Source organism: Pararge aegeria, chromosome 15 (assembly GCF_905163445.1).
Source record: "Pararge aegeria chromosome 15, ilParAegt1.1, whole genome shotgun sequence".
NCBI lineage: Eukaryota > Metazoa > Arthropoda > Insecta > Lepidoptera > Nymphalidae > Pararge > Pararge aegeria.
In genome coordinates this window covers 973,034-998,062 of record NC_053194.1, presented here as the reverse complement: position 1 = coordinate 998,062, position 25,029 = coordinate 973,034, and the positions used below count along the sequence as shown (strand labels likewise).

Genomic DNA, 25,029 nt, shown 5'->3' with positions numbered 1-25,029 from the left:
TAGTTTTGCAGGAGGAAATACATATTTACAATACAAACAAATCCGTACCAGTAACGCGCTCGAACGGAAATCAAAAATTGGTTTATTACGTCGCCATATCGAATAACATGGACTAGTTATTGCATTTGATCTAAATGTACCCTTACTGCACCCTTACCAGAGCTTCAGGTTTCAGTTTCAGATCAGCGAGGTTAACATTTCCGGAGAAGATCCCCACGTTAAGGTTCTCAGTGTCCAAGTCCTGGACATACTTCCCGAGGAGTCTGTTGAGGATCCCGGCGACTGCGCCTTCAAACATGATGGCACTTCTTTGTTACCTGGAAAAAATAACCTCCTTATAATGTAAGATTTCGTACGTCTGTTGACGTAATAACTATTTAATATTATAGGTAAGAGTGGAAGTGTATCTGTAAGTTTATATGTTTGTTCGTTACCTATAACCTGCTCAACCACCCCACAAACCTTGATAAAGTTTGGCTTAGATACCTTCTATCCTGGATCATCATCATCATCACATCAACCCATTACCGACCCACTACATAGAACGGGTCTCCTCCTGCAATGAGAAGGGGTAAGTCCGTAGTCCACCACGCTGGCCCATTGCGGATTGGTGGCAACATAGGTACGTTGACACATTAGCCATATACCATATACCGGGAGCCTGGGAGGTAGCTAAGTTGGCAAAAATCCGATAAGCATACAACGTGTAACCGAACTGTTGAAGGGCGCATAAGTATATTTCATAAGGAATCACCCGGTATAAATATATATGACATAAAAAGAACTATATTAATTTTTCCATACAAACTAATTCAAAACACCATTCCAGCTAATTTTGTGGGGTTGAATAGGTATGTAAGTTTTTATAACATGATTCCCAAGGTAATTTTGGGCCATCCAGTACCTACACAAGTGTTTAAACACAATAACTATTATAGCTAATTATATAATTGATGAATTACATTACGGAACTAAGAATAAGAACACAATAAGAACTAAGAAAGTTTATTTATTTATTTTATTATTATTTTTCTATTACGCATTTATAGTGGTGCTTTTTAATGTTTGAATATATGAATGGAATATATTTTTTTATATATAATTTATAGGTTGTTTAATATGTACTATTTTATGTTTATGTAGTTATATCATAATATTTTACTTATATATATGTTGCACCACCTACCAATTATCTATAGAGTACTTGTGTCTCTGTGAACTTTATCTGTGGTGTACAATAAAATTGTATTCATTCATTCATTCATTCATACATAATGACAGTTGCTTGACAGTGTATAATACAGTCTCTTCTCCCACAAAATGAAAAAATGATTATTATATATAATGTTTGTCTGATGGAGAAATGCAACTGCTTGCCGGCTTCGTTTCGGTAGAATTTGCCTCTAGTAGAGTCACAACAAATTTTAAACATATAGACTTAAAGTTGGGCCTTCTAAAAATAAGTGAATAATGAATTTTAAAGCTAAGCTATTATAATTAAAAATAACTGAACGTATATACCTACCTCTACCGACACAAGGAGGGGTACGGTACACCAATCAGTTTGTTTAAAAAATATAAATTTAAGTCATAGCTTAGTTGTTTTTGGTAAATATTATCTAAATATAAGTACCGACAACAACCACTTTCAATACAATACAAACAAAGTGTTCTTGCCTTTATTAAACGTTTATCGTATCGCTTGCTATCGGCTAAGATAAAATAATTATCTACATTTACAAGCGGCGCCGTGTGGCTGTAACGTCAATGGTTTCGCATGCCAGTATGGCTAGCATGCGCACTACTTCCCGTTATTAGTTTTTTTTTGTAGAGATAGACGAGATATTTGGTAGAGATAGCTCTGTCGTGGCGTGCATGCTAGCCTTACATATCGACTTGCCGGCGAGACTCCGGGAGTCCTCTCAAATGAGAACATGAATAAAATAAAATACCCCAGACTTTAAATATAATGTACATTATTCTACTGGTGAAGCCCTTTCATGAGATACCTATCCATATTGTGAATACCCAGTTAGGGAAAGAATGTTATTGCCTTTGTTTGGCAACGGCCACACACACACACGCACACACACACACACACACACACACACACACACACACACACACACACACACATATGTTATTTTTATTCAAATTCAAAGATTAAAAATTCACCTATAATAAGTAGAGTATGCCCAGTTTATAGGCCATTTAAAAACATCCTGTGAGTCTGTTTGTAGTGACTCTACCACAGGTTCAGAAGGCAGATTCTACAGCTGACAAAAAACTAAGCAGATTGCTCTTTTCCAACCTCATAAACCTCAAGAAGTAAATTCTTAACATTTCGAATTTTTCCATCTTGTGAGAGATGAGAGCAGATTTACAAGATTTTTACCAAGTAATAAGTTTTAAAATCAAGGACTGTAGCTCAACACATGTCCTAACTTCCTAAGAACTTATTGGATAGAAGCAGGCGTAACTTTGCGGAATTCCATGAAATATTGTGTAAATTAAGTTTAATTTGCAGCAACTTACGTACAGCAATGTATATATATATATATATATATATATATATATTGGTTTCACACGGGGTCGCTCAACAATCGACGCAGGTGTTGAGCTAATACAAAGCATATTTGAAGCCTGGGAGGAGTCACGTGATGCACTTGGTGTGTTCTGTGTGTGACTTATCTAAGGCGTTTGATTGTGTTCAACACGAAACGTTAGTTAGGAAACTACACCACTATGGAATTCAGGGTGTAGCTCTAGACTTAATGAGTAACTATCTACGCGATAGAATTCAGAAAGTCGACGTGAATGGAAAACGGTTTAATGGATCAGTTGTGAAAATAGGTGTCCTAAAATAGGTGACAAACACGGGATAGTTCTGTTTGCCGATGATACATCACTGACTTTTAAAATAAATCGACGTGAACTAGCTTTTGACGACGTAAACAACTCTCTCGCTAAAGTGGTACAGTGGTTTGAAGCTAATAATTTGGTTCTTAACGGAAAAAAAACCAAGTGTATAAAATTCACTTTACCTAATGTTTAACACTTGAAAACCACTGTACTACTTAATAATGAGGAACTGAAACTGGAGGATACGACAGTTTTTCTAGGAATAACGTTAGATTCTAAACTTCAATGGGGCCCTCATGTAAATAATTTATCGAACAGGCTTAGTTCTGCTGCCTATGCGGTAAAGAAGATACGCCATATGACCGACGTAGAAACTGCTAGACTGGTATATTTTAGTGACTTTCACAGCATTATGTCATATGGAATTTTACTTTGGGGTAATGCTGCTGATATTAGCACTATTTTCGTGCTGCAGAAGAGGGCTGTTCGTTCTATCTACAAAATGGGTCCGAGAGAGTCATTGAGAGATAAATTTAAAGATTTTAAAATAATGACAGTGTATAGTCAGTACATATTTGAAAATTTAATGTACGTTCATAAAAACCTTTCTAAATTTAAGAAAAAATGTGACTGCAATAATTTAAACATTAGAAATAAGAATAAACTTACAGTGCAATATACTAGGTTACATAAAATTCATAATTCGTTTAAAGGAAATTGCATACAATTCTACAATAAACTACCAATTGACATCTTGGAGATGTCTCTTAAAAAGTTCAAAGTTTGTATAATATAATTTTTATTAATACATAACTATAACCTAAAATAAACTATTTAAAAACTAAATAAAATCTAAAACGTCCTCGAAACCACCGCAGCGAGGCACAGTTCCTAAGATGCTGGCAGCATTTTAAGTTTGTATTAAACGTAAGCTTATAGAAAAGTCCTATTATAGTATAAAGGACTACGTAAACGATAAAAAAGCTTGGGTGTAAATTATTGCTCTAACCAGGTTGCTCTTCTAATAATTTAAAATGACATTGTGAGATGGTGATAACAAAAAAACAATAAAAAACACCCGGCTAAGTTTGTTGTGGGCTTCTTCTTAGACCGGGACGCGTCTGGAACCCTTGTAGCTTTAGTTTTAAGTTTACGAATGTGGTTATCGCCATCATCTCACTACCGTATAATTCTTATATACGCATCAAAAGTGCCACCTGTGGGCCTACTTGAATAAAGATATTTTTGACTTTGACTTTGACTATATATATATATATATATATATATATGTAATATATTGCCAAAGATCTGTTTGGTGTGGAGTGTAAGGATTGAAGAAATTATAAATGATACCATACAGATTCTCCTGCTCGCGTAGTATAGCAAATTAAACTTAATTTAAATAAAATATCATCAGAACTTGCTTTGCGCAAAGAAACAAATTACCGCAATAAAATGTGCCGTCATTTTTTTTTTTAGAAAAATAATAACATACATTGTTTATATTAAAAACAAATGAATACTGTTAAACCCCATCCATGCGCTTAATATCATTACGTGTTTAATTATGAGTGAAATACCTACAGATAAACATAAATGCTGTTTAAACTTAATTCCTCATTAAACCTCATTACGTACAGAGAGCGGAAAATTAAAAAGATAATTAAGTACTTAAATATCATTCAATTAAGATGAAAGGTCACCAGTCAGGCGATGATTACTTAGAGATAAGTAATTGATGTTTCCATCACAAAGCATGGCTAAAAATAGAACTTTGCAGCGGATTTAGTTCTAAAAAACGTGCTTCACGTACCTACATCGGTCTATTTAAAATGATTTTCATATTATAATGTTAAAGATAACTTAAACGACAAAAAAGCTTGGGTGTGAATTGCTCTAACTTCATAGCTTAATATTAATTTACGATTTACTATTTAACTTTATATTAAATTATTATTTAAGGTTGGTGTGGGCTCTTCTTAAACCAGGGCGCGTTTGGAAACCTCGTAGCTTAAGTTGTAGCTTGGCGAACGAAGGTATCACCAAGAACGAAGGTATACAATTATGTAAACATTATATATGTATGAACGCTTCATAAGTGCCTGTGATAGGCCTACATGAATAAAGGATTTCTTGATTTGAATTTGAATTTTATGACTATTTAACAAAATAGAAGAGGTAAAGTAATCAAAATTTTGCCAGGAAACCAGCAGTTACACAAAACATAAGACGTAGTTTGACATTTCTTAATAAAACTGTCTATTTCGCGTCACCATATTTTAACAGTAACTAATAGCACGTAAAGTATAGTAAAGCATTAAACCTAGTTTATATTTAAATTCAGAAATACCGTGAGTAAATAAATTTGACAAAAAAAATACGGGCAATAGTAACTGGGCGTTCTTTTCTTTACAGTCCGCTACAGACTACTTTTTCGATAATTACAGTAATATAAGGAAAAAATTACTAGTATTTACCTGTATTACATGATTTCTTGATATCGACGGGTGAAAAATTTTCCCAAGTTTTCCCAGTGACGTCAAAGGACACGAAGGGGGCTGGTTTTGACAGATTGCTGTAAGAGCGCATGGGCGGGATCGGCACATGCGTACTAGGAAATCCGATTACGAATTATGAAGGGCGGAAAAAAACTACGACTGACTTTAGTAACGAAGCGCCATTAAAATACCAGCTTTTTCTTTTCTTATTTAATAGTACTACGCGTTAGTCTTAGCTGATAGTGGGCTGTTCTGTTAGGGGTAAAGGCAGTTATAGGAACCTAATGGGTTTTTAGGTGTCATCGTACCGGAACGCTACATCGCTTAGCGGCACGTCTTCGTTGATAGGGTAGTAACTAGTCACGAACGATGTCTCCCACCTGACTAGACCAGAGAAATTCATTGAAGTTGTTTATTCTCTAATTGCCCCTACTCTAACTCTGATCGAACCCGGGTCGTCCCACTTAAAGCACAGTGCCCACGCAGCTGAACCAGAAGGTCGTCGCAACTAAAATAAATAAATAAATAAATAAATATACTACGACAATACACACATCGCCATCTAGCCCCAAAGTAAGCGTAGCTTGTGTTTTGGGTACTAAGATAGCCGATGAATATTTTTTTTTTATGAATATAATACACATAAGTACTTATAATATACAGATAAACACACAGACATTGAAAAACATTTATGCTCATCACACAAACATTTTGCAGTTGTGGGAATCGAACCCACGACCTTGGACTCAGAAAGCAGGGTCGCTGCCCACTGCGCCACTCGGCCGTCAAATAAAGTGTACATGTTAGTTTTTTCTCTACCATCTTACTGACGTACTCCTTGGCAGAGCGGTGTGCGCTGTGGTTTTAATGTGGAGTTACCGGGTTCGATTCCCGGCATTTCTGAACTTTGTCGGGGCTGGTCCGGTGGGAGGCTACGGTCGTGGCTAGTTACCATCCTACCGACAAACATAACATTCCGGTACGGTATCGCGTAGAAATCGATTAGGGACATGGGTTTAATATATTTAACAGACAGGTTAGCCCGCTACCATCTAAGACTGCATCATCACTTACCACCAGGTGAGATTGCAGTGATAGTAGCTCTTCACTGCAACCTTACCCGGTGGTAAGTGGTTATGACTTGTAGTGGAATAAAAAAGGCCTTTTAGGGTAAATCAAGACTTGAAGGAAATCAGCTTAAGGACATTTATTTCTCAAAAAGAACACAATAGTTCACTTACATCGAGAATACAATAATAATTTAAAATTAGTAGATACAAAATCTCAGTGCTTCACAAATGTACCATATTATTTAAAAGTAAAAATTTTTGCGGGTGGTTAAAGAAAAAGTTAACGAGCGATAATACAAATCGTTTTATAGGAAAGAGGTCACATTAACTTAACTGAACGGTATTTTGTACATGTTCAATAACAATTTTTTTAAATGTTGGTAAACTTTTAGTGTTTTTGATTATCTCAGCCTAGAGGGCGCACTCCCTCACACAGTATGCTTTTCTTTCCATAATTGGTTATAGTTTTAGATAGTAAAAATTTAGTTTTACGTTTTCTTAGGTAGTTTGCGTATGTTTTTGTTTGTAATCGTAATTGTGAGAGTATATTATCTGTGCTTATTTTTCTTATTAAGGTGCAGGTTTTTAATGCGTATAATTGATTTATATTAGAAATCAATTACTTACTTAAAGTAAGTAATTGATTTTTTTCCTTCAAGAAGTAAGTAAGTAGGTTATTTTTTTGTAGATACGTTTATTTTTGTTTATTAAATTACTTATAATATAATAGATTATACCTATCTCGGTAACCTAACACCTTTAGAAGATTAATGCCCGTTTTCATTAACAAAGCAATGCCTAAATAAGTAACTCCTAATCTTAGGAGATTCTTAGTCATATATTCACTTATACTTATATTATTCTTTCACCAATAGTTATCACCGAGTTAGAGTTAGAGTTAGCTAGAGTTTGTGAAACGTTATTTTCTATTGGCACCGCCCATTAGGGATTCGTTAAAGGCCTAGGTTTACTGAAAACGGAAACGGTGCGTACCTAGCTTTTAGGGACATGTGACAAACCTAATTTGCCTAATAGTACTCAAAATAATTAATGCTAGCTATTAATTGCTGGCTCGCATCATACTACGGCCGATTGGCGCAGTGGGCAACGATCCTACTTTCTGAGGCCGTGGGTTCTGGAAAATGTTTGAGATGAACATGAATGTTTTTCAGTGTCTGGTTGTTTATCTGTATATTATAAGTATATATTATTAATTAAAATATTCATCACTCATCTTAGTGCCCGTAACGCAAGGTACGCTTACTTTGGGGCTAGATGACGATGTGTGTATTGTTGTAGTATTTTTATTTATTTATTTTCTAGATGTGCCCTGCGGCTTCGCCCGCGTGAATTACGGGACGAAACGAACCCACTGCTTCATAGTCTACACTTCAATAAAGCAGATACTAAACGTATAGTTTTTACAATAGTAATAATAGGAAGTTCCAAATAAACAAACTTATGATATTAAGTGCAGATAGTATTTCAACATATTTAAACGATTGACTGAGCTGAGAGCCAATAATATATCTTTTCTTGCTCTCGGACGTTTCACCCACTATTTGTAAACTTCAATCGCGTAAACATTGCCAATCGCAAATGCCTGTCCCGAAGAACCTTCTCCCGTTTTGCTTGATTTAAAAATACCTACTTTGAGTTCCCTGTAAACATTGTCTGCTTTAATGTGTGGCTTGACGGTTGTATCAATCCGTCTCAGCTCCTGCCACTAACAAATAATAGAACATAAAACATTAAGTGAGGGGTTTACTGCTATCCGCTAGGAGTTCTATCCTCTATCTCCAATCACGTTCATCAGATCTAAACGAAATTTGGAAAAAACTAAACTGATAGTATCCCTACTAATATTATAAATGTCAATGTAAGTTTGTTTGTTACGCTTTCACGCGAAAACGACTTAACCGATCCTCATGAAACTTTGTAAATATATTCTTGGAAGTGTTAGAAGTAATATAGCATACTTGTTATCCCGACATTAAGCGCGATTCCTTTGGGAGAGGGGATGAAATTGTTGACGATTTTACACCATAACTCTGACAAATTATAACCGATTTAAATAATTACTTTTAAACTATAGAGGTTTAATATGTGTTTAGTTTTGCCCAATGTTTGTGAAGATCTGATGAATGTGGTTGGAGATAGAGGACAGAACTCCTCAGCGGACAGCAGCAAACCCCTCATTTAAGTCTTAGCGATACTGAATACTTTAATTTTTTTAAGAACGACAACTAAATTGAATGCCACATCAAAAAACAAAATCAAACGCAGACGAAGTCGCGGGCAACAGCTAGTAACCTATAAAGTAAAACATATTTATTAAAATCGGTTAACATTTAACGGAGTTACTGTGTAAAATCGACAAACACTGTCGTCCCCACTCCCTTTGGGAGTGGAACTGAATTTCGGGATAAAAAGTATTACACGTCCTACCGTAATAAGTAGTCGTAGCATGACCTCAAATCGTACGAAGTTTCATTTAAATTCATTCAGTAGTTTCAGCGTGATGCGCAGCCCAGATAAAGACAGACAGACATGAATTTAAAAAAATACAGCTTTGGATTCAATACTGTTTATAGAGAGCACTCAAAACAATTTTTTTTTTTAATATCTTCAATGTAAAGAATTTGACCCGTTTCAGTTATATTATAAGTATAGATATAGATAGATTTATTTATTTATTTATTGGTTTGTTTATTGGTTAGGATATTCAACTAGTCACGATTACGAGATGCTAGGTTCGGATCCTTACTCAAGGTATTCGGTTTGTCTATTAAAGAATTCCCATTGGCCTGAGCTCAGCAGTAATAGTAAATTGGCGTAATAAATAAGCTTGGTAAAAAATAAAAAACCTTAAACTAATCTTATACTCCAGATACTCTATAATCATCTCTAGTAGGCTAGGCTTTCCAGAAGTTTAACCTCTGCCGTGTGTGAATCGCACAGGTTTTTTTTTTCATCTTTAGGTATAAAAATAAACAACTTATAAATAAAAAACAAAATACACTATATTTGTATCACATTTATTGACGCTAGTAAATAGCTAACACCTATAAATCTCTGTTACGAAGAGAAGAAGTCCTTCTTCAACATAGGCAGCGATTCCTCTTCAAGCATATAATATGGCAGCTTCATTTCGAAGTACGGGTACTTCGGGTCCCACCAATCGTAGACCAGTACGTCCATGACCGAGCCAATGCATATCGAACATTCCGGATCCTTCTTCAGGAATATGCTGGTGTGGCTTCTGCTGAAGCCGAGGTGCAGTCGGCGGTGGCGGCAAGACTGCACCACCGTCACGCGCACTGACGACAGCGTCATGCCCAGTAGGGGGGGGACGTCGAAATGACTCATGCAGGTCACCTGGAAGTTTAGTCTATTAACACCTTTATAGCACGAGATTTTTTCCACGCCATTATGTTGTTTCGGCAGCGACCCTGCTTTCTGAGCACAAGGCCGTGGGTTCGATTCTGACAACTGGAAAATGTTTGTGTAAAGAACATGAATGTTTTTCAGTGTCCGGATGTTTAATTGTATATTATAAGTATTTATGTATATTTTTCATAAAAATATTCATCAGTCACCTTAGTACCCATAACGAAAGCTAAGCTTACTTTGGGACTGGATGGCGATGTGTGCTTTGTCGTAGTATATTTATTTATTCATCATTCATTTATTCACATACACCCCGTAAAGTATTGTGGTGGTAGTGAAGTCATTTTACTAACTATTTAATTTAATGATTTATATATATTATGTGTTTAGGTTTAAAAGTTATTGGCGAATACTAGTTTGAATCTAATTTCAGGTCTTCGTTTTCTAAAATCTTAGTCGACAACTGGTTAATCCTTTAATTCATAAGAATTTAAAGATGATATACCTCGGTTTTACACCCGGTGCTCCTTTTGTATGTAGTTTTTTAAATGTATGCTACCAAAAACATGCTGTAAAGAGAAAGATACATACAATTTTAAATAAAATAATGGCAGACGGAGTTACCTCCAGTATCTGGGTGTCCTCTTCCGGATTGGCATCTATCCGACCCAACTCTTCGATGAAGTCCCTCCGCTCCACACGTTGGTGGTTCAACTTCTTCAATTTGAAGTAGAGTGAGAACTGGGTCGGCTCCTTGCTGTACCACACGTTCACGCACCTGCGACCCACCAGCTCGTACGGGCGAGTGTATCTTCCGCTGATCATTTGCGCCGTGTCTCTTATAACCTACAAGGTAACTTAAGATTTACAACCCTAACTAACTGATATTACTAACACTTCACACACCCTTGAAAACCATTATGAAGAACGCTCAGCCTGGTAATAATAATTACTATAATAATTTTTAAAGTAATTACAACTTTTAACTGTTCTCGGTAAAGTTTGAGATTCTCCATTATCCAACCATAAAAACAGAGTGAGTTAATAAAAATATAAATTTAAGTTGACAGAGCATGGCGAGATAACGTTGGATATTTGGATAATTACCTTCTGAATGAACACATCATATGTATGATACAATGCTCTTATAACCTTCTGTCGTAAGCCATACAGCCTGTAATCATTTTCTATCCTGAATTTCTCAGGTAGGAGGTTAGGCTTGTTTTGACAATATTTCTTATACAATGCACGCCAGAATGACTCCCTCTTAGTTATAGAATAAGTTGCTCGGTTTATGCCAGCAAAGTTACCAACTTCTTCAGGTTTTATAAATGGAGATATTAAATACCACACAATCTCAGGATAAACTATCCCCAGATGATTATTGTGGCCTATCTCACATTTGGAATGATTCTTCTTTTTTTTATATACAAAGACTTTAGGCCCTTCTGGGTCTTCATCCTGAAGAATTTCAAAATCTTCATCATGCAGGTCCTCCCATGATTTCTCGGGTAAAGCTTCTTTAGTTGCTGATTTTTTTGCTTTACCCACAGGTTTTGGAGCATTCGCACAGTCATTTATTGTAAAATCTGAAATGAAGAATAATGTACACATATTTAATGTGATAGGGATGAATAGATAGATAGTCATAGGCACAAAACTATTCAATCTATACTAATACTATAAATGTCAAAGTGTGTCTTGTTGTTTGTTTCCTAGTTCAGCTCAATCATTACAAAAGGATTGTCCCTACTGGAGTAACAAAAAAAACCTGGCTATCTTTGCATGGTGCAAAATGTAAAACAAATCTTGAACCTCTTGAAAATCTTTATTCTTCTATACCAGTGGACTGTGGATGACTTATGCCCTGTGTGTTCAATATAACAGCGCCTTTAGAATGCTTTAAAATGTTCGCAGATGCAGCAACAAATGACTTTTTCGCCATAATGTGTAACAAAGCAGCCTCTCTTCCACAGTGTTACATGCCAGCGACAACAGCATTCTTAAAGTATTTGCTGCCAGATACGACTGCCCTATACTGTGCCACTGTGTAGGAGTAGCAATATGTCCAGTTCAGTATTGTTCTTTTATTTATTTTTATTATTTAAACTAATCAATACTAACTTAGTGGTTAAGGAAAAATTGTTACTAATATTCTAACAATCTATGGATGGAAACGACTGAAATAAATGATTATTATTATTTTGCACCCTAGAGGCAGGCATATGCCACTATTTTGCCAAGGTTGATTACTTTACCTTACCAAACTTATAAAAAAAAGGTAAGAAGCGTATGGTAAATATCAAATATAGAATAAGTGACATTGTTCACAAAAAGACTAAGTTTGGCAGCAGGATAGAAATAAATTTTTGCATAGTAAGGTACTCTCCACTCTCCAGTTATAAATCTAAGTAATTTGTAAGATAAGACCACATTTTCAGTACCAGTGAGGACTTATTTCATTTTACCGTTTCATTAGCTTACTTGTACAAACAACTAAATGTGTTTTGATACTGTCTAAGTAGCAAAATACCCTACTATATAACAATGTTTTCTCACATTTTTTACAAAGTCAGAGAATTTTGTAAAGTTCTTTATTTTATTTTATAGTTTCATATTTTACTGCTTTTTCAACAATTACATACATAAATACATACTACGACTGCAAACATATCGCCATCTAGCCCTAAAGTGTAGCTTGTGTTATGGGTACTAAGATAGCTGATGAATATAATACACATAATCGCTTATAATAAACACCCAGACACTGAAAACATTCATATTCAAACATTGTTCATAGCACAAACAGTTGTGGGAATCGAAGTTGGAACCCCCAGCCTTGGACTCAGCAAGCAGGGTTGCTACCCACTGCGCCAATCGGCTGACAATTACAAAATATATTCCAAAACAAAATAAGTATGTATTTAATGATTATTTACCTGCGTTAATTCCCTGTTTTTTACCTTTTTTCTTCGGCATTTATCCACTTTACTTATTGCAAACAATAGCAAACGCTCTGCCGAGAGCCTCATTCAAGGTGGCAACTTCGTTATATATGATAACTTAAATACTAAACCATAGTAAGCTGAAGTCAAAGAATTTACTTATGTTTGAGATAAATAAATGGGAATATTCATTTATTTTCAATAATATTTTGGATATTGCAAATTACAACCAAAGACAGCAACAGACACTTTATCGCAGAATATTACAGCACAGAATATCGCTGATCACAAACAAAAGTACCGTGTACTTTGACGAGGAAACAGAGCAAACTCTCACCCCGTATATCCCAGATTCCTAGATGAGCAAACAAAGCACAAATTATTGAGTATCTGAGTTGAATAAGCTATGATATACTTCGTATGTGCCATGCCGCCTCAAACAGACGCAATAAAATATTTTTTTTGCCTTGACTTCCTAAAAATATGGAAAATGGTAATATAATATTGCTTTAATCGATAGTAGTGATAGATGTTCCAACTTCCCTTGGGAAAGGTCGTCATGCCAGCAGTACGAACATATTATTTCTATTACAACATATTTTATGAAGCAGGCGCCACTTATCATAGACGGTGGGTATGTTGTGTTGTGGTGTTTATATCCTCTGTGCTTTTATATAAGTTAGACGATAAAAAATTATATGAAACGTCATTTCTCATGTCAAATAACATAGCACTGACATATCGTCATAGAGAAAAACTTCATGAAGTTTATGTCCCGATTCCCGCTTGTTAAAATGAAAAAGGCTCATTAATATATTATTATTTGTACATAAATAATAAATTATTCTACAAAAGAAAACGTAATCATTAAAAAATATATATATTATGCTTTAAAAACCTTTTTAAATTTTTCTAAAGTAGTTACCTTCAACCCAAAAGATAACATAAATAAGCTACAATGAATATGAATTATTTCAATATATTATTCTACTGGCAGTAGTAGGTATTTTATATTTGTGCATTTATAATCTTTATCATTAGGCACTTTTTTTAATAAATTACGAATGTGGGTACGTTGCAAAAGTAAAGAAATACAATGCATAAGAATTTCATTCATAATTAGCAGTAGTGACCTCTAGCGTAGTTTAGTACAAATAATGTCAAAGAGTTACTTAACATGTAGACAGGACATACTAATAAAAAATGACTAGATAAAGATTGTGATTATTATAAAAAATATTTGATATCATAGACGCCAGTTGGCATCGAAGATTCCTACTGACCATCCGGCTAGTTTGGGTATAAGATCTGCATTCTGTGCTTACTAAGGTCACCTTTGTCCAGCGTGAATAATTTGCTCTGCGCCACACAACAGGCCATCTAAAGATATATACTTCTATTTTGAAGTTATGCTTTTAATTATGACACTCCTGCTTCGATACTATTATATGTTTTGTTTTATTATATTGTATTGATGCCCATATCAGAGCCTAAATTCTATTGCCTCATTTTCCACAAAAAGTTTTTGCAATCTTTTTATCTTCCATGTTTATTTATTATCTTAAGTTCTGGAAACGATCATTACAATTTTTTTTTTTAATTCTTTTACGAAAATCCTCTGTATTTAGTATTATTCACTATACCATTCTGTTAAACCCAATGCAATTGTGCATTGGGTTGCATGAAAGAGTAGGCATTAAAAGAGTTCTCCATGTGGACTATCTGGCAAATACTTTACTTCTTCCATAGTCTTTGAGACTGTGACTGACGTTCAAATCCAAGATGGCAGACATGCCGCTTGTACCGTGATAGTATAGAATCGTAGGAGTTTTAAGTTTTAGGTGTGTCTTTCTTATTATCGAACTATAATGTCTCGTGAAATTTTGACTACAACCTCGTACGAATACATCGACAATGTGAAGCAACGTCCTCACGTTTTGTGCGCTAGATTTAGGTAACATTTGTGCCGAAACATATGTAAAACGGTGTGAAAAAAATCATTTTATGTTATTCGGTGTATCGTGTATTATACGATAAGTATTCTGGTTTGGTGTTGAATTAAAATGTGGAATATGATGTGCGACGTGATGCCTACGATAGCTGAAGACAGTATAAGTCAACGGAGTTCGCAGTTTTCCGGGGAGGATGCGAATTTCGAGCAACTCATGGTGTCTATGCTGGACGAGCGGGACAAGCTGGTCGAGAGCCTGCGGGAGAACCAGGAGCGGCTCGGGGACACGGAGCAGCGCCTCAAGGAGGTGGAGAAGGAGCGGGACTCGCTGCATCGCCAGATAGCGGCGAACTTACCTCAGGTCAGTGACATTTCTCTTCCATGCAAAAAGATACAAGACAACCTATCCTATACTAAACCGGGAAGTGTGAATTAACGCACACCACATCACGAACACGAATTTTTTGTCCGAATTCGGCAGTTTTAACCCTTTTCATGATGAAAAGGTTTGAATCCCAATGTCATCGAAAATATACGTAGGCCCGCTAAAGTAGCATTCCAAAAACGTTATAGGCCAAGTGAGATAACACTATCATTGTAAATTTACCCATTAAGATGACACTGAATGTTAAACAAGCACTTTTCTTATCAAAAAATTTGAAGGTTAGTGTAATGCAATTATGTAAAAGGCTTGTGTTATATTTTGTACACACACTTGTAAGTTTTTTTTATTAAATTTTATCTGACCAGAGCTTGACCACATGCACTTTGCAATTAACCCTCTGATAAGCAATGATAAGCCTAAGATGAAGTAGCCTAGAATATGCCTATTCACTCTTGACTTGAAGTTATACATATTGAAGGTGTAGAAAGAATTTTCAGTAGGTGTAAGTTTCTCTGACATATTTTTATCTAGGCCTTATCCCCTTATTATATAGAGTGATTATCCCCTAAATGGTCCACATTGAGCATTGAATGAAAAAAAAGGCCAACCCCTATTTTTCTGTAAGGATAGTTAAATGACTAACAGTTGATCTGGCTTAAGCATCTAGCAATTTTTATTTTGGCTTTTCAAGAATCTTGTGGGAGAAATTAAAATCTTTTGGAGTAGTTAGTACTATAAAAACTATTAAAAACACAGTTCACAAATATGCAAATGAATAATATGAGTACATAAAAGCGAGCAACTATTAAAAACATAAAGTAAGTGACTGAAATACTTGGTGACCTGTGATCTAGAGAAATGACATAATATCTAGGTGCAAGACAGGCCTTACTTAAACTATGATTACTCAAATTGTCAATTTGTAGCTAAGTTTAGAACAGTGCAGTGCTATGTACATTATAAATGAATAAATACACTTTTATTATACACCACAACACAGGAAATTCACAAAAGCAATTTTCATCTGCATGGAGTCTTCTATTCATCAATCTTGTCACATTGTCCAAGTTCTTTCTGCTATAACTGCAATTTCATTTGACAGTAAATCTTATTAGTTAACTAATATCAATCAATGGCTCAGGGGTGGACTAAAATAACTCAATGGACTATTTTTGTAAACACTCCTGACTTAAACATGGGATATTTCTTTTAGGAAAGAAGGAGTATATAGTAGTTATGTTTTGTTCAGTTATTGTTCTTTTAATAACTTTACTAAATTTTCCCCTTTTTTTAACTGAACTGTGTTGTTAAACAAATTAGTAATAACCTATTTAACATTTAAGTAAACGTTGTTTGAAAACAAAAGGTAATTAAACAATATCTTAGAGACTAGGTCAAGGGGACACTAAACCAACTGCTCAGTCATTGGAACAGTTGCATTGTATAAGAAGCAATAAAGTTGCCACTAATTTTGTAAACTTATGAAAAGTTATGTGGTTACTCTGGAATTCTATGTAACAAAATAAAAAATTAAATAAAATGTCGAAATAATACATTCAGAGTAACCTAAGCTGGCATTTAAATCAACCTATATTATGTACATTATCAATAACTAAATACACATTAGTGGCATTAGAAAAATCTAACATAGAAATTTTAGGCTAATTATACAGGTGAATCACATTGGCCTAATCAAAGTAGTATTTATAATAATTATTTCACTGAAATCTTTGTACCAAATACCAATTGTGAAAGAAACTTATAATCCTCTAATGGCTGAATGATATATTAATCAAATATAGTATGGATGTAAGAACAATCACAATTAAACACTACTTAAATTAGGATTAGGATTATAAAAACAAATAAGTTTGAGTTTGTGTGGCAAATGAAGGGTTACCAGGGTGTAATTATATGAAAAACTACAAAGTAATAAAATTATAGAGATAGAGCAAAAACACCAAAACATGCTTCTAGTATGCCTCCTTCAACTTTCTATTTTGTTTTCTTAATTTGTAATAATGGCAATAGAATAGAACACATTGTGTAAAAATCTTAATGCTACCTATTACTGTTCATGAGTCCACTAGTCAGAAGGATAAACAGACTGACGGAGAGGTCAAATCCTGCAATGAAAGAAGACTAAAAACACTTTAAATATCATCCATCTGGTAAAGCATTACAATTCATCATACACAGAAATAAAAGAGGTTCTGTGCAATCTTTTTCCATTCCAATCTTGCCAGTGCACAGTATATAAGGCACTCAGTAGCACTTAAGTGAAAGCCGGCTGCCTGTTTAACCTTGTTAACACTTAATATATGTTCCAACATAGTCCATTATACACCGAAGTAGCTTTATAAAATCCAGTAGTGGAAATCACTGGACATAAGTCTCTTGTAGTGAATTCTAAATACCATGGTTTTGTGACATTTGGGTCCAGCAGCTCTGTGCTACTTGTTTTATGTCATCTGTCCAAATTGTTTGGGTATCTACCAACACTGTTTTTACCAGTGAATGGTAGACATTCCAGCTGGAACTTTTTTACTTTTCTGCCGTAAAGTACATGGTTCTCAGAGCTATGTGTCCTGCCCATTGCCACATTGAAACATGAATACATGCATATAAACTATTAAACTCATTATGTATTCAGGTAAAAACAGACTGAAACAGCTCAGAAATATGATTCCCTTATTTTAAACATCTATAATCCTCACTAATATTATAAAAGCGATATTAGTTTTTTTTTGTCCTTCCTTTGCGCCTTAACTAAGCAACCAATCAATATCATTTTTATCATAGAATTAGCTGAGAGAATAGAGAGTAACATAGGTTAATTTTTATCCCTAGAAAACAAACAGTTCCCATGGGATTTGTAAAAAAATATAATAAACGTGGGCAACAGCTGGCAGCAGTATGATATTCTCAATTGAATACTTTCCTTTTCTGAAATTATGCGTTTACCATGCCACACAGGAAATTACCTTTGATGTAAGTTTTCAACATGTAATTAGTTTAGGCAGTGACTAGGTGGTTATTTGATTTATGACTGTACCTAATATATTACAATGCCATCTACTCGTTTGTGATAAATTTATTTTACTAAGCAGGGCTTACCCTTGAAATTATTGATTTTTAGCTCATCATCATCCTATTAACTCCATACTTATTTGCAAAGGTCTCTCTCATAGAAATGAGGGTTTAAAATCACAGATCCATTACCCTATTTCCAATGTTGGCTGGTGAGTTTAAATATTATGCCCATGTGGGGCTAATAATTACATTGGCATTTGTGAAAATCACTTTACATGAATTGTTACTTAGATGTGCTAGTGTCAATTTATGTACAGTTATTCTTTGCTCCAGATCTATCTTTTTCTCCGCTATGTGAGATGCTCCTGTTGCTCCTATGTCTAGGCAACGAAAGAGCATCTAGGGGGTGAGTGCTAGCATTAACGGGCTGAGAATATTGATCTTAATAAATCAGTTTAATTAATTACGATCAAATAAAAATAACTAGGCGTAGACCGCGCCATTAAAGAATCGTTGTATAAAATGTATCTGTTATCGTTCTATCTCTTTCGCACACGGAAGAGTTAGCACGGCACCGACCGACTTATAAATACCTACAATATTGTTAAATAACTCGAATTACTTTTTCTTTGAAAACGTTCTGTTAAACAAGATTCGTTATTTGAAAATGGCAACTCCTATATTAAAGGTAATGACAGCAGTGAGAAAAAAGTTAGGCGTGCTCTCAACCCTATACAGCGCTGCTACGTAAGTATTGCAACCTGGTAACTTGATAGGTCCTAGTTGGGAGCTAAAGATAGCGCCTTTCAACGGCTTCTGTAACTGCTTTATATTCTACTAGCTGATGCTCGCGCGTTAGTTTTCCCGGTATATATAGTATTCTATGTACTCCAGGATGCAACCTCTAATCCCTATATCTTCGATTATTTAGATGGTGACGCAAAATTTCGTCAAGATGTTTTTAACTGTAAAGTACATGCACAGCTAGAAAGGCTATATTTTTTAATCAAAGGTTCCTTTTTCTGATTAAAAAGCATCTTTCGTCCATCTCCAGGATTATATGTGCTAAATCTCATCAAGATCGGTACAGTGGCTGGGCCAAACAGGTATATAACCAATAAACAAACCGACGCACTTTTGCATTTTTAGTCACCAGATGAAGCCTGTGGCTTGGACAGAACGCTACGCCGTCAGTCCCAGTTTATCAGTCAGTTAAAAACAATAAACAAACCGACGCACTTTTGCATTTTTATACACCAGATATAGGCCTGTGGCTTGGACAGAACGCTAGGCCGTCAGTCCCAGTTTATCAGTCAGTTAAAAACAATAAACAAACCGACGCACTTTTGCATTGTTAGTCACCAGATGAAGCCTGTGGCTTGGACAGAACGCTAGGCCGTCAGTCCCAGTTAATCAGTCAGTTAAACGTTAAACCCCGCCAACACTCATTGGAATAGCGTATTATACCGATATTCTGTATTCGAAAACCCAAGAGGGAGATGTTCTGAGCCCAGCAGTTGGGATGTTAATAAGTTGATGAAGATGATGATGAAACAAATTATGAACCAAAATATGAAACGTGCGTAGAGGGTGTATTTTGGAAGATCTGTGTGTGCGTATAAAGATAATAGAAATTACAAATTACGCCGTACGGATTACTCTGGTTATCGCAGATTATAGCAGATTAAGCTTCGTGTACATTGCTATTAATGCGACACACCTGTTTCTATCCAACATTAATAGAATTTCTAGGGTAAAAGCCCCTAAGAGTGCCAACGGGAACCTATAACTAAACTTTAATACTTGGTACTGACCTTTATTATTACCACTTGGTACTGGTAGGATGCTGAAATCTTGTCCTCATTTCAAGCCCCACAATTGACATATGAAATACTCTGCTAGCATAAGTAGGAGACAATATTACCTCCACGGGAAGAGAACCAATTGTTCATTCAGAGAATTGGCGCACTGGCATTCTATTTTTCCTTGTTTCTGTACGGATTGACAACTATATATTATATTTTGGCAGAGGCATATCCTCTGCCAAAATATATATTGATGCATAATGTTTTTACCTTCTTCCTATGCTAGCCTTGCTGGAACTAATATTAGTTGTTGTTACATTGTTTAAAGTTATTCAAATTTTAGTTACTTAAACACTCGTAGATTCATAACTTACAGCGCCAAAATGGCGTTAATCAATTGGAGACAGTGATAACAACCTGCCCAGTGGTGAACCGAATGTTCTAAAACGTCTGAACACTGGTTTGACGTTATTGAACACAGTCTCCCACTGGCAAGACGCCAATCCCCGATAGGTTGTATACTTTATCGCTCGACTAAGAATTGTTAGACATCTTAGTCGTATGGGCTCCTGGCTTAGCCACGACTTTCATCTTAGAAGTTTCTATAAAGCTTCAAGGGATTGTAGACTTGAGTGTTTAATATCTCATCAATAACATTATTTATATGAAGCTAGCGGCTAGCGGTCCCTTGCGACTTCATCGGCGTATAAGTCAGCCTTAAAAAATAGACATGCTCATGCGGACATTTTTTTAGAACTTTTAAAGGGGAACATAATTTTAACCGATTACGCAACGCACGCACCTGTCAATAGGAAAAAAAAACAACGAAAAGGATTTTGAAACATTCTTCATTGGTGCTATGCTCCTTTTGGTCTTAGCGTCATGATAATATAGACTACACCCTTCCTCGATAAATGGGATAACCAACACTGAAAGCATTTTTCAAATCGGACCAGTAGTTCCTTATATCATCACGTTAAAGTAAACAAACAAACAAACTACAGGTTTTTTATATTAGTATTAAATAAGACATGGATGGTTGTCGACTTCGTCGAAAAAGTTTGAGATTTAAAATGTATCTCAATAACCATTTGAGCAGTATTTATGACATTTGTGATGCTCACTGACAAGCGTCACTACACAAGCCTCTCTCCGGTCTGAGGGGTTCAAGCTGTCCTGATCCACCATGCCAAAAAAAAGGGGGGTAAAAGTGGTTCTAAATGGTTCGTTTAATATTACAGCACAAGGTAGCTGCGTCGCCAGTTCCTTTTCTAGGTTTGAACTTTGCTCCACACACTGCCCCGTGTCTTGATTGACATCAACATGATAACTTCCATATAAAATTAAATGACAGCCAGACGAACGGATAACGACGTAAAGCTAGAAGGATTAATATTTTAAACGATGGAAGTCTTAAAAACTAGTTTTTTTTTTTTTTAATTCCATTACGAGTAACCCCTTGACTGTAATCTCACCTGGTGGTAAGTGATGATGCAGTCTAAGATGGCAGCGTGCTAACCTGTTAGGGAGTATGGTAGTCGTACCCCTAATCGGTTCGTATGCGACATCGCACCGGAACACTAAATCGCTTAGCGGCATGTCTTTGTCGGTAGGGTGTTAACCAGCCACGGCCAAAGCCTCCCACCAGACAAAGTTACCAGATAAAGGCGCGCGAGCATAGACTCGCCCATAGGTCGCCGAAATCACGGCGTGGCGTGGGTTACTAAGCTACCACACCATTGGAAACCATTAAATATGAATTAGATGTAGGCCCCTCGCGATAAATCAATGTTTTACAGGCGATACCAAACGGCACGGGTCGAATCTACCGCCAGCCGTAAATGGAGCGAGGCCAATATGCCCAAAGATTTAAATCGTTGATATGCTATCGGCATCAGTACGTCCAGTGATTCTTCCAGAGATGGCAGAACTTTCACGCAAATTACGTAAGTGGACAGCATTGATGAAATTGGCGGATATCATGGGTGTCATCCAATCAAGTCGCGTGAAATATTATAGGTGTATAGAGATTGAAACTGAGTATCCAACTACCCACAATGCTTGCCAACATGCCCCTGTCGTTCAGTAATTTTTTGTTTCAATGCCGAAATGTGATTTCCATACAAAAATTGTTTTGCAAATCTAAGTGGCGAATCTCGTGGTTAATTACTGGCGATTTATAAAATTCAAAATTCATTAATTTCAAGTAGGCCTACTTTATGTGCACTTTTGAAACGTCAAGTATGTTTGTAGTGACTCTACCACTGGTTCGGAAGGCAGATTCTACCGAGAAGAGCCGGCAAGAAACTCAGTAGTTGCTCTTTTCCAACGTCAACATATGATAGTGATTAATACTTCTAGGGTAGGCCTTGCTTTCTAGGGTACAGAGTCCGATTCCCGGCATTTACCTCTAGCTTTATGTGTATAATTAATTAAATACCACTTGCTTTAACGATAAGAATACAGCGTGAGCAAACCTGCGTGCTTGAGGATTCATAATGTTCTTATCAATAGCCTATAACAGTTCACTGTTGAACTAGGGGCCACTCTCAACTGAAGGGTTGGCCGTCGGCCCATAACCACCACGCTGGGCAGACAGGTTGATCTTAGTAGTAGCACAGAGGACGCTGCTGCTTGTTCTGTGTTAGTTGTCTGGTACTATATTCGTGGGAATTGGAGGGGAGGTGACAAATGTCGTCTGATCGGCCGTCACCACACGGCGAAATAACATAATGTTCTCAAGGGCATGTTAAAGGTCTAAACCTTTCTCATTTTAAGAGGAAACCCGTGCGACTACGTCAACGATAGTTGGCTAGTTTTAAGTGACAATGTGAGATGGTGATTAAAAAAAAACCGGCTAAGTTTGTTGTGGGCTTCTTCTTAGACCAGGGCGCGTTTGGAACCCTCGTAGCTTTAGTTTTAAGTTGACGAATTCAGTTATGGCCATCAACTCACTTCTATGTTATATTATACATGTAATGTACGCATCAAAAGTGCCATATATGTGCCTACTAGCTGACCCGCGCAACTTCGTCTACATCAAATCGGTTATTATCGGATTTAATATCTTTTAGCATTTCTATACCCGTAGTAACGTCAAAACGATAGGTCCAATTTGAATAATTTAAAGAGAAATTATTATTTATTTGGATCTGATAGGAACGTCACTATCTTAAGATTGTACCCGTGTTTTGATTGACAAATTATAACAAAAAGCGGTTATTGTGTCCTAACAATTAGGCATTTAGCCTCCCAGACTTTTTTGTAGGTAATAATGATTACTTTAAACATGTCAATCCATCCATCCACACATACATACATACATTCATCCATACATCCTTACTCACAAACTTTTGCATTTATAATATAAGTAGGATGGTACGCATGCATTCGATCGCTGTCCCATATGCTTTGCGACTCGCTGTTATCTGTGAATACTTATGTCCTTTATCTCCGACAATATTTATCCGATCTTCATTAAAATTATACAATAAATGCTTGATAGTATAAACTTTCAAATAAAAAAAGAATTATTAAAATCGGTTCAAATTTAACGGAGCTATGAAGTAAATTTGATAAAAATTTTCATCTCATTTCCCGGGAGAAGCTTATTGTTTATCGGGATAAAAAGTAGCCTATATGTTGACCCGGAATATCAGCTACCACTATACCAAATTTTATTTAAATCCGTTCAGTAGTTTTCACGTGATGCCCGGACAGACAGACAGACAAAAATTAAATAAAAAACTGTTTTGGGCTCAGTATCGATTATAAAGCATCCCCCGTTCAAAATTTTCAAAATATATTAAATGTACAGAAATCTTCCAGTTACGGTTTGATTATAAGTATAGATTTGAATAAAGAAATATTTGACTTTGACTTTGACTTTGTGCTCTGCAGTGGGGCGGTAATGAGTTGATGATAATAATACAATCTGCACTATCAAAATACGAATTTGTTTTGTTTGATGAGGACCGATTGGCAAGTTGTCAGAAAATTAACTGAATATGGGACCAGTAGTCATTCACCTTAACGATGTCAGTTTTCATTAAACCTAGGAATCGCCTTAATCTGATGCCTAGTGGTTTAGGCGATTCCTAGAAAAATCACGTTTCACGAACTCTTATGTGATGTCTAACCACATTAGGCGCCGTCTAAAGTTAAGACAACGATTCGGCAGATGGTAAACTTTGGGGGAATCGTGATCTGACACTTGACAGATGATAAAAAAATAAATTCGGCTTTGTTTTAATAACCTTAAATCCATAAGAACAATGAAAAGTTCAATGGAAAGTTCAAGAACCATAGACAAGCTAGGTTATAAATTGGGTTGCCTAGTGGAAATTGATTGGTGAAAGGTATGTATGCCTAGAAATCTTTTTTGACTAGGCGTTGTTTACTTAGGCATAGCATTGTTCGTCGTTAGTGAAAACGGGCCTAAAGCTTTAAGGGTTTGCGCATCACAAACTGTTTATAGGATCCAGATATAGCAATGTGCTGCGACGATTACCGGATTTGGGTATTCCCTCTGACCCCGATCTTGAATCCTCACCGGATACGAGTCGAGGTCGAGGCCAGCGGTACACGTATTACAGACAGATATGATAGAGCGGTGAAGCGGTGATAGCCCAGTGCCACCCGACTTCACTTTCGGGTGGCCGAGTTCTTATCCCAGCTCGCACCTCTTAATTTTTCAAAGTTATATCTGTTTAATTAATTAATATATCACTTGCTCTAACGTCGAAGGAAAACATCATGAGAACCTGCATGCCTGAAAGTTCTCCATAATGTACTCAGAGGTGTGCGGAGTCCACCAATCCACAATGGGCCAGCGTGGTGGACTGCGCTGAAAACTGAAAAAAACAGAAATTTTGTAGTAGGAGAGCTTTTTGATACAGAAGTTCAGGAATTGCGTGTCATGTCGTGTTGTGCTCTAAACCGCGTGTCATTAGATCCATTTTACATTGCCGATACAGAGTTTGATATGCGAAAAGGACTCCTCGATTGCGCGAGCGTGCAAATCTTGTATTTAGCCTACATAGCTCTTTACAATGAAACCAGTTTTCCGATTTCGTGGCTTCGAATATGTA

The 25,029-nt window shown here is 36.1% G+C and overlaps 3 protein-coding genes across 7 annotated transcripts in view; 1 reads left to right on the top strand and 2 right to left on the bottom strand.

Moving 5' to 3' along the window:
- The window catches only part of LOC120629960 (vacuolar protein sorting-associated protein 13A-like), a 50,258-nt gene extending 44,876 nt beyond the window's left edge, over positions 1–5,382 (bottom strand). Inside the window, exons 1-2 of the mRNA XM_039899055.1 lie at positions 5,340–5,382; positions 158–317 (exon numbers count right to left, since the gene is read on the bottom strand). Coding sequence (XP_039754989.1) covers positions 158–298 — 141 coding nt within the window. The 5' untranslated portion in view covers positions 299–317; positions 5,340–5,382. The remainder of the gene's footprint in view (positions 1–157; positions 318–5,339) is intronic.
- A 4,053-nt stretch (positions 5,383–9,435) lies between these two features.
- Positions 9,436–13,107, bottom strand: LOC120630073 (transmembrane protein 183). 2 transcript variants are annotated; one of them, XM_039899212.1, is made up of 4 exons: positions 12,784–13,107; positions 10,928–11,409; positions 10,445–10,666; positions 9,436–9,808 (listed from the first exon to the last, which is right to left on the bottom strand). In XM_039899212.1, the coding sequence occupies exons 1-4, from the start codon at positions 12,797–12,799 to the stop codon at positions 9,509–9,511; spliced, it is 1,020 nt and encodes a 339-aa protein (XP_039755146.1). In that variant the 5' UTR covers positions 12,800–13,107; the 3' UTR covers positions 9,436–9,508. The 2 variants fall into 2 exon arrangements, with proteins under 2 accessions (XP_039755146.1, XP_039755145.1); XM_039899211.1 differs by having other exon boundaries at positions 12,760–13,106.
- A 1,450-nt stretch (positions 13,108–14,557) lies between these two features.
- The window catches only part of LOC120629852 (liprin-alpha-1), a 191,002-nt gene continuing 180,530 nt past the window's right edge, over positions 14,558–25,029 (top strand). For all 4 annotated transcript variants that reach the window (XM_039898920.1, XM_039898919.1, XM_039898918.1 and 1 more), the window contains exon 1: positions 14,558–15,077. In XM_039898920.1, coding sequence (XP_039754854.1) covers positions 14,829–15,077 — 249 coding nt within the window. In that variant the 5' untranslated portion in view covers positions 14,558–14,828. The remainder of the gene's footprint in view (positions 15,078–25,029) is intronic.

Excerpts from the sequence above, each read along its gene's own strand:
- LOC120630073 (XM_039899211.1), bottom strand. The coding sequence starts at position 12,799 with ATGCCGAAGAAAAAAGGTAAAAAACAGGGAATTAACGCAG. Across the intron at positions 11,410-12,759 it reads AAAACAGGGAATTAACGCAG|ATTTTACAATAAATGACTGT; the intron begins GTAAATAATCAT and ends TCTTCATTTCAG. Across the intron at positions 10,667-10,927 it reads ATGATGTGTTCATTCAGAAG|GTTATAAGAGACACGGCGCA; the intron begins GTAATTATCCAA and ends GTTACCTTGTAG.